Source organism: Lycium barbarum, chromosome 1 (assembly GCF_019175385.1).
Source record: "Lycium barbarum isolate Lr01 chromosome 1, ASM1917538v2, whole genome shotgun sequence".
Classification (NCBI taxonomy): domain Eukaryota; kingdom Viridiplantae; phylum Streptophyta; class Magnoliopsida; order Solanales; family Solanaceae; genus Lycium; species Lycium barbarum.
This window is the reverse complement of record NC_083337.1, coordinates 139,154,606-139,165,266: the sequence shown is the minus strand read 5'-3', so window position 1 is coordinate 139,165,266 and position 10,661 is coordinate 139,154,606. Positions and strand designations below refer to the sequence as shown.

At 35.3% G+C, this 10,661-nt stretch overlaps 1 protein-coding gene across 1 annotated transcript; it reads left to right on the top strand.

Moving 5' to 3' along the window:
- Nucleotides 1-1,781: 1,781 nt before the first annotated feature.
- On the top strand, nt 1,782-10,552 carry LOC132639691 (protein IQ-DOMAIN 21-like). The gene is made up of 4 exons (XM_060356128.1): nt 1,782-2,187; nt 3,529-3,807; nt 4,174-4,545; nt 9,826-10,552. Exons 1-4 carry the CDS (start codon nt 2,098-2,100, stop codon nt 10,399-10,401), a joined length of 1,317 nt encoding a protein of 438 aa, XP_060212111.1. The 5' UTR covers nt 1,782-2,097; the 3' UTR covers nt 10,402-10,552.
- Nucleotides 10,553-10,661: the final 109 nt, after the last annotated feature.

The following is a 10,661-nucleotide window of genomic DNA, read 5'->3' as shown; positions in this document are numbered from 1 at the left end:
TTTATACCCCTTGAGAGTCGGTTCCACCGACTTTCCAAGTGGGGCCCGCGGGGAGCCATTTGGCAGCTTGGAGGCTTATCTTGAAATGCCCATAACTCCCCACTCCGATGTCGTTTTGACGAACGGTTTGTTGTCTTGGAAACTAGACTTCCTGAACTTCAATTTAGGCTTTTGGTTCACTTCAAAACTCCCGATATACTAGGAGATATGACCCTCTAAAGTTGACCTAAAATTTGAAAAATTTCTGTCCAAAATTCTGCCAACTTTTTCCAAATTTTCGACAAACTTATTTTCTTCGATTTGCTTGATCCCGAAACCTTTAAACACTTGCTGAACACTTGTTAAGAGTACTCCTTAACCGTATAAGGGTTCCATAACCTCTTTGAGCTTACGTTAGTTTACTTACAATGCAACGACGCGAAAATTTTCGAGGTGTAACACACTTTCTCACTTGAGGAGTGGATTTAAACGTTATCACAACCAAATAAATAAAATTTTGTGGTACATAAGATGATTAATTTAGTACATAGTTCTCACTTTTATTGTCTCTTTATTAATATTCCACCAATAGGACTGCCCTATTGATATATTAATTTTTTCAAAAAAAAAAAACATGTCAATGTCGTGCCCGTGAACCTCTGAGTTAGACATTGCATGTCCATACTCAAATTGTAACTAGTACTATTTATTAACTGCCCGTGTTTCTTTCCAAGTGCTTTACGTTTTTTTCTTCTAACTCAAGTGCTTCACCTGATTTTATTATTAAGAAATGCTAAGCACCACAAAATTGTAAAGGTATAATACTAACTTGCATTCATTTCATTCTAGTGAGGTGGGAGGCAAAAGGGGAAGGGCTTTTATCTAGCTGTATCTATTCTCTCAGGTATGCTTAACTTTATATATTTAACGACAACTATATATATGATGCTCAACATATTGATGAAATTAATAAATTAATGCAAGAAAAAGTACTTTCATGTATTTTATCGTCAAAATTATCTAAACTTCACTTCTGTTTTTGGCCCAATTTTGAATTTTCACTTTATTCGCATGAGAAATAGGGAGCTTAAAGTTAGTGACGGATCCAATAATGAGTTCGCACGTTAGATAAAACTCAATACTTTGAGGTCGAACTCTATTATTAGAGTTAGATAAATATTTCATAACGTACTTTTTTCCTGTTTGACCCACTTCGTTTAATTTTTGGAACAGCTACAGTGTTTAAATCGTAAGAGTGAGGGCATACTATAGTATGCAGTGCACACTTGTATCTAGAAGTCAACTTGTTGAAAGTCAACTGTGTGTAGAATTGTCAGGTAAAGTTATTGTAGTATAAGAACAAGGAGTAGGAACGCAGCTATACATTCACCTCGTGATAATGGTAAATACCAACGGCAAACGAGAAGGTCTAAGTTCCTAGAGGCGGAATTAGAAATTTAATTTTGTGGGTTCTGAATTTTGAAACGATAATTTTTAACAATAATAATAACTGAATTTTGAATTTAATATGTATACTTATTTAATGAATTTCTTAAGACAAATACATGAAAAATCGTTGTGTTCAACCGAACCCATAGCTTGGCTACAGATCAATTGATTTTGTAGTCCTTCACAAATTAAGTTAATTAAATTTTATGTCTTTTTTCTTTTCCACATAAAATATCTGAAAATAATATGCCAAAAAATCCTCATAATATCATTTTTCTTTATACAAATCATATAAAGGTTATATATTCACCCATTTCCTCAGCTAACCACTTCAACCTTATTCTACTATTGATCTCATTATTGGCATCTGGTACATTCTTTATGCAGAATACGCCACTTTCTATTTCATTTACAACTTTAGTTATCTACCTTCCTTCCCTGTCCCTCCTGATATATACTTCTTATTCATTCTTCAATTTTCTCATTCTTAATTGTAGTACACAAAGTTTCTTTTGATTAAGTGGTTGTTACCTTTTCTTTGTTCTTCTTAAAACAAAAAACATTACTATAAATTTGGCGCACCAAAAAAAGTGCATTTTGAATTAGAAATATGATCTGATCATCTCGTTAATGTTTTCTGGCGGAAGAAGATAATTTATTTGGCTGGAAATGGGCAAGAAAGGAAGTGGTAAGTGGTTTTCCACAGTGAAGAAAGTCTTTATTAAACCTTCTTCTAGGGATTCGCCAGCAGATAAAAAGGTTAGTTCACTCTTCTTATCGGTACGTGTAGGGAAGTAAGATAAATTAAATTCAAGAAACATTCTATTTCCAAGTAGATATTAAAGCAAAGTATACTTCTGACAATACATGTTTGGAGATAATCTTTATCAGTTTGTATGCCTGATGAGTGATATCAATGTGTTATGGTCGAATACGTCCTAATTGCTTGCAAATTAATGGGCATTGCTAATTAGACTGATTCAAAGTTGCTAAAACCATGATTTTACGACATTTAATTTGTTTCTATTCCATTGGAGAGGATAGGTAATTTGATAGCTTGGAATTGTTAGTATCACGCTCTGCAAATTGAAGCAATTTGATTTACAATTAAGTTCTATATATTGATAGTGTAATAAAGTAATTTAACTTGTTATAGCAGGTCACTTAACATTTATTCTAGGTTATATGTCAATGCTGCTCCTCTTAAACAGAGTCTCGCAGTTACCTTTTAACTGATCTAATTGTGTAAATAGTTTATATATGATCAAGAAAATTTGTAAAATATCTGTCTTCATCTCTTGTGTACTACTTTTCTGGATCTCTCATAAGCCTACCTACTCATGAGCTCCTTTAATGGATCACTTGTAAATCTACCAGCTATCGTAACAAGTGTCTCACCAAACGGCATTGACTACCTATTGGCCCCCCTACAATATGGCTCCTGTTGAAAGGCAGCAGCATAGAATTCATGACTTGTTGCTTTCTTCCACCTTTTAATTTCTATCGCCCTCATCCGCATTAATTCATCATAATATGTCCTATTTTGTAGACCCCAATTAGCTCCCTAGCTACTAGTCTCAAGAAATAATCTCATTAAATGATAATCTTAATTAAGGCTGAATACATTGATAATCTCTTAGCTTTATCATTAAAATTTAATTAGACACGCAAATTATGTCATGTTTTAATTAAGCATTTGAACACATGATAAGTGTTTCTATTCGAAGTTTTTGTGTGTGTTCTCAAGACGTCAAGCGTCAATTACATAGATAAATTAATTAAATTATATATGTCTCCCCCTTTATCAATTGAACATGCCTGAGGTTTTACGGCTTATTAAAGCTAATGTGTATAATTAAAGGAGATAACATATTGTAAGTCGTTAACTTATCTATCTAATGGGCGTTGCAGACCACGTGCAGAAGTTTTTCCGACATTTTGAATAGGAAGTGTCTAATGGAAATACTTAATCATGTGTTCAAGTGTTAAACCAAAACAGACTATAGTTCGGGTGTCTAAATTGACAAGTTTAAGGGTTGTCGATGTATTTAACCTTTAATTAAAGTGCTAATGGTGTGAAGTGATTTGTATGCTTTTCAGAAGGAAAAAATAGATAACCAATGGCAACATGAAGCTCCCGAAGTAGTGTCAATTGAACAATTTCCAACGGGGAGTTCTTTAGATCAAACCAATAATCGAGAAAGCAACGACGAGTTATCACCTTCGTTGGCTGAAGATCAAAATCATGACATTCATGTCGACGTGGCCACTGCTGCAGCTCATGCAGCCGCTAAAGTTGTCAGAGTAACTGGATATAGCAGTCATTTTAAAGAGGAAAGAGCTGCCACCCTTATTCAATCATATTACAGAGGATATCTGGTAAATTGAAAGCCAATTCTTTCTTTTATCTCTATCAATCAAATACACTTACTGACTTACCTTTGTATTTAATCTGCCATTTACAATGTAGGGAACAAGCACATCGTCTCCAACTCGAATTATATATAAGTACAGTTCAAATATACATTTTAATTATGTCTAGAGTCTAAACTAATTGTCACAAAAAGTAACGTACAATGGTATTATGCTTTGATTTAAAATGCCAAATCAACAGAATTGAGTTTAATTATTATTATTATTATTATTATTATTATTATTATTGTTGTTGTTGTTGTTGTTGTTGTTATTATTTAGTAACTCCTGTGAAATTCTTAATGAGCGATGTACGTCTTGCTAATTTTGTAGGCAAGACGCGCTTTGCTTGCCCTCAAGGGATTGGTAAGGTTGCAAGCACTAGTGAGGGGGCATAATGTGCGCAAACAAGCGCAGATGACAATGAGATGTATGCAAGCATTAGTACGTGTACAGGCAAAAGTTCGTGCACGAAGACTCGGGTTAGTCCAGGAAAAACTGCAGAGCAAGCTAGGAGAACTGAGATTGCGCTCGAGGAAAGAAGATGAGTACAAGCACAATAGCCTGTTTAAGAAGCTAAAGACAGAAGGCTGGGATAACAGGAACCAGAGCAAAGAAAATATCATGGATATTACTAGGAGAAAACAACATGCTGAAATGAAAAGGGAAAGAACTCTTGCTTATGCTTATGCTTATGCTTATCAGGTTAGCTATTCCTATTCCGTACATGACAATTTACAAAAGTTGTCTAATATCTGTTAGTCTGTTACTAATATATCGACACTACCTTTACATTAGACGAACTAACCATTTGGGGCCAGTAGGTCACACAAGACTAATTATGTAGAACTACAATGCAAAGATTGTAGTAATACAAAGATTAACAATATCAATACTAACGATATACATGTTGCATTTAATATAAAATAATATCATCAGTAAGGTATAATCACATATACCAATATTAGTTGCGCAGAAATGGAAATACCAACAAGAAATATGACATGTAAATACCAAATTGTATCTTGGGAGCATTTTCCCAAATCCCTCCCAGTCAAACGCCCCCATAGTGATTGTTATGATAGATCTCCACAAACTTGTTGCACCCAAGCGCACACGTAAGTTTACGCGGTCGTACAAGTAATATAAGAATTTTAAGTTCAAATATCGTACCCACAGAGACTTATCATTAACTGTTACTAAATTAAACTAATGTTAATTATCTAAACAAGAAATAAAATCTCAAGATATAATTATTAATTAACTAAAAATAAAATAAAGCAAATAATGAACTTCAATCAAGAAAGAGCAGATTTTTATCGGAGAAGAGATAGATCTAGGGCTATGACCACTAACAATCTGAGTCTTCAAATCGTTCTACCTATGGGTTACTAGTTGACGGGTTAATTATAACTTTATGATATTCTCTCGAACTACTCACAAGCCTGTAGATGCTACTATAATTCCTATATTTATATAGTCGTTAGAGGTAACAAGAACGCATTTATTTCTCCGCATTCAACTAAGTAGGGCTAAAGAGTAGATCTCTATACTCAGTAGTGAAATGATTAAATTGAACAAACTCTATTTATTCTTATTACGCACGTGAATTCCCTTGCTCAAGTTCAATTCATGCACCACGTACAGATAGTGTCTAATTAGTGATCAAGTAATTAAACAATTAAGAACAAGAATAAATAAGCAACCCAAAAATATAGAAATCTAATAGATAGAAACAATAATCAAACGTCAACTTTCATGTTTGTGTCAAAATCCTAGAACTAAAGAGTTTAGCTCCACATAGACATTGAGGAAAAATAACAAATCATCCAAATAAAAACTTTAAAATAAGTATTACAGAGAAAAGAAGATAAAACCCTGTAACTACGGCCTCCACGACGGCTCCAAACTCTCTCTAGGTCCAAAGTTCTGAACTAAGGGTTTCAAGTTCTCCAAAGTTATGTAAAAAATGTGTAGAATATATATTTATAAAGTACCAAAAGACCTGAGCTTTTAAAAATTAAATTCAACTCGGACCAAAAAAAAAGGGGGGCGTGTCACACCCTCATCGCTGGTGCAACTCACCTGCGTCGCGGGTGCAACACGGATACAAAGAATCAAAGACCAATTTCCTCGCTATGGCAGTGCGACGCGCACTGAACGCCTGCTGCCTCGTAACGTTTTTCCCTGTGTTTCTCAACTCCAATTTCACTCTTCTTTTTTGTTCTTTTGTTTTGTAGTCACTTGGGGGGACAACTTCAAAGGAGTGTCCCCTCCTTGTCTGCCCCTCTTTATTTCTTTTCTTTTTCTCTTTCTTTTCCCGTTTTATCCAATTTTGCTCCGCAAATCTCTTCATTTTCGCACCGTTTTACTTTTACACAGTAAAATATAATATTAAGCACCAAGTAATATAATTTTTACTCAAAAGACAATTAAAAGAATTAAAATGTGAGGCAATAATAGCTAAATATATGCAATTTATGGCCGAGCATCACCACCCCACAGTTAAACTCTTGCTCGTCCTTGAGTAAGCATTAAAATCACTCTCAATAAATCAAGCCTAGGACTACCACCACTTTGATTGATACCGACGATTAGGCCCTATAGCAACTTAAACCGTCAAATATACACTTCTTGATCATCATGTAAGATATACAAGTCCACAAACAAACAACAAACTTCTAACCTCCTAACATCAAAGGCAGACTCTAACTCATCAAATTTGAGCCCTCACCTACTCTATCAAAGAAATCTGATAACATCACCTATCCATCATGAAACAAGTACTCTCATAAGAAGAAATAGTCCACACACTCAAATCAAGGAATGAATGTAAATTAAGGACTTAGCATCAAAGCACAACTCTCTCGCTCACAAAGAAATTCACATGTATGCACAAAGAATCATAGGCTTGCCGATTATGTACATCTCTACTAATGTAAGTATGCTTGAATAGAATCAAATAGGACTTTAACAGGTTGTAATGTTGGCTAGGGGACGAGTAGGAAAACTATATAATAGTGACTTACACTTCCCTAAGCACTTTGCATTTTTAGACTTCATCACCCATTATTTCATCTTTTCACTTTATTTTTCAGCCCTCTCTTCATCAATTATTTCACAAGTATTTCTCATCATATCAAGAACGCTTCAATCATTTTTTTCAGTATTTTTTTTTTTTTTTGCTTTCCATTCATGTCACATTCTTTTTAAGAGGGCATTTTCATTACTTTGCAGCTTATCATTGATCACCATATTTTCACTTGACCATCCCTTTTCTCCAGATTTAACAATTAATATCACAGTTTATGCTACAGTGCTCAAGGAAGCAGGGTGCAAAAATCAGGGATTCAACAAAAAGGATCAAGGCAAAAATACGGCTAACAAATGAAAGGCTACAGGCTCAAAGGACTAACTAGTGGTATAATTTCTGAAAAGGCTAAAATTCACAAGACATATCAAAGAAAGCCTATAATCATCTTCTAAACATAGCAACACTTTTTATTTCACTTCAATAACATGTAGGGCAAGTTCTAGACTAAGATGCAAAATATGAAATATATGCAAGAAATCCTCACCACACATGGCACAAGTCTCAATCAAGATAGATCAATTCTACTCTAGGACAAATAGGATCATGACGAACTACAAAATAAGAATAAGCTATACACAGAGTCATAACCTTGAGCTAGGTGTCAAAAAGTCTACTATATTTTTCCTTATCAAGCACTCACAGGAAAGTACTACTCAAGCTCAGGCCCAAATATGCTAGCATCAAACAAGTCACAAGGTCTTTCTTCTCTCTGCTTTACTACTCCTAAAAAATAAAAAAAATTAATCCTAAAAATAAAAAATTACCCGGTTCAAAGGTCCCCCCTCAGGAAAGAACCGAGGCCAAAAGAAAACCCAAGGGGGCGGATGATGAATGCCACTAATGAGGGACTTAAGAAGTTACTAAAGAAAATCAAAGAAAAAAAAAACTTTTTTCGAATTGTTCAATTTTTTTTTTCATATTTTTTTTCTCGACACTAAGACTCAAAACTAATAAAAAAAATAAAAAATCCTAAGGCATATTAAATCATCATCCTCAGCCTTACCAAGGACGTATTTCCCACCCCACACTTAAAATCATGCAATGCCCTCAGTGCATATAGATGGAAAAATTAAAAACACGTAAAGCAAGAAATACTCCCTGGGACCCTTTAGGGCCTAGCTAGCAACATGCTCTCATCATCAAGGGGTGAATGACCCCACACTTAAAACTCTGGCATGCTCCTCAGCTTTCAACTTCGGGTACTCAGACTTCCCCTAATCTGCAAAACAAAAAAATAAAACAAAACAAAACGTGACACTATAAAAATAAAAACCTATAATTATTACACATTAGGTTGCCTCCCAATAAGCACCTTAGTTAACGTCGCGGCACGACGTGAATCAACTTTTTCCTCCACCTCGAACTTATGAATTTCACTCCTAATTTTGCATCAAATTTTCTATCACGCTTATGGGGCGGTGGTGTAAAAATAAAGAAACCAAGCAATAGGTGTCGCATCTTGCACTTCTTGGCCCTTAAGTGAGGAATGTCATTTTGTCTTTTTAGCGTGGCAAATTTCAGGATGTAAAGCTCTTGTTCCTCATCTATACACATCTCCAAAGGCTTGGAAGGCTCGATTTCCATGTCGCTAACCAAACATAATGTAGAAAAATGTTTAGAATGAGGACCAACATGGCCCAACTCTAAAACTACATTATTTTTGACATCCTCACTTTTGTACACCTCCTCAACAATGACATCATCAACAAAGATCTGATCGACTGGTTGGAATTCCTGTATTTGCTCCACAAGTTGGCCAGTATCCATAACAATTATTGGTTGGGCATTAGATGCCTCAACCTTTTTATTCATTTGAGCCTGCAGGTCATAGATATCTAAGCCAAATTGGTCTATCTCTTGTCTGAGCTCAGTTCTTCTTTCTATCAGTTGTGTAGCCATGTTTGTAAAACCATCACGGAGAAGTCCATGAAATTTTATTTGTTGAGCTTGTTCCGTTAGCCAAGATTGGCTCACTATCTCTACTTCTTCAAAGCTATCTACTTACGGGAACTCGCTCTCTTCTTCTGTTTGAGGTTCATCTTGAGTATCGGCTAAGCCTGTAACTTGTAGATCATTACAAGTTTCAGCCTCCACCTGCATCTCTGTGAGTTTGGCACGAATCCTCTCTATGGCTTTCCACATTTCTGCGTTTTGCTCTCTCATTAATGCATCGTGCTTCATTATTTGCTCCCTATTTGTTTCATCATATCGCTAACCCGAGCAAGACTTTCCGCATCCTCCACTTCATTACTCCTGTCAACATTACAAATAACAGGAGAATCATAATAGGGGCTCGGGGATGGGGAGTAAGAGTTAGGACAACAATTCCAATGACCGTCTTGGCCATCACATATATTACAAATATTCCACTCAAAAGATTGGGAAGGTGCACACAACCCATTCCCAGAAATATTTTGACAGTGTTGCCACAAGTGGGGTCCTCCACAAATCAAACAAGGATCACCAAAATAGGAACAACCAATATTCGATCAATTTTTATTTCAAGATGCCATGTCAAGAAAGCTAACCAAAATATTAAATTAAAAATAAAATAAATAATTAAAAAAAAACTTGAATAGCTTGAATAGACGAAAAGAAAAGTCTAATCTAGAAAAAGTTAATTTCTAAGTCCCCGGCAACGGCGCCAAAAACTTGTTGCTCCCAAACGCACACGCAAGTATACGCGGTCGTACAAGTAATAGAGGAATTTTAAGTCCAGAATTTGATCTCTTTATATGGTTTGGGACAATTTGGCCTCACCAGCTAACTTTTGGGGTTGAGTTAAACTCATTACCCATTTCTTTTTATCAATTTAAAGATTAAGACTAGCCAAGAAGGTACAATATTTTTCAATTGATACTTAATTTCATATATATTGGCTATCATGTTAGCAACAAGAAAAGTGGTTGCACTTTGATCCACATGACGAGGAAGATGATAAAGAGTTTCTTAGCAATGAACATGAAAATTCAAGAGGTTGGAATTGGCTTGAGAGATGGATGGCTTCTCAACCTTCTCAATACTCAAAACATGTTATGCCACAAGAGAGCTCCTATGTTACATTGTCCACTACAGATGACATGTCAGAGAAGACAGTAAAATTGGATCTAAACACCCCATTGGGCTCAGAAGATGTCAATTTAGCCCATCACAAAAGAAGTCCATATTCATCATGGCAGCATTGTCAGTCCAATAAGGATTGTGTTCCTAGCTATATGGCTCCAACTCAATATGCAAAAGCAAAGGTAAAGAGTCTAGGCCCAATAAAGCCCAAAAGCCCACCATTGGCCCAATGGAATGCAACAACTAAGAAGGGGACAACCCGTAGGTGGAGCTATGACTCATGTGCAAAAAGCCCAAACCCCAAAAATTCTGCTAAATGGATGGCAACATATAGCCCAGAATCAAGTGCAGATGACCGGGCCTCACCACTGGGAGGCCCTGCTTGCAGATATAATTTTAGTTAAGATAATTTTGTAGTAACTAAAAAGTTCAATAATGGTTGTTATGCAGACAAATTTTTGTATTATTGTAGATTTGCTGTATTCTAATTAACTTATTTTGAATTCTTGCAGTAATTGTAATAAATAATCAACCCAAGTTTATTTCCCAATATAAATAAAAGTTCTATTTTCTTCTGTCATATAATTCATAGAGTTATTCCAAGACACCATCGAGAAGAGTAGCATTCTCCGTGATCCTATAGAAAAAAAATAGAAGAAAAATG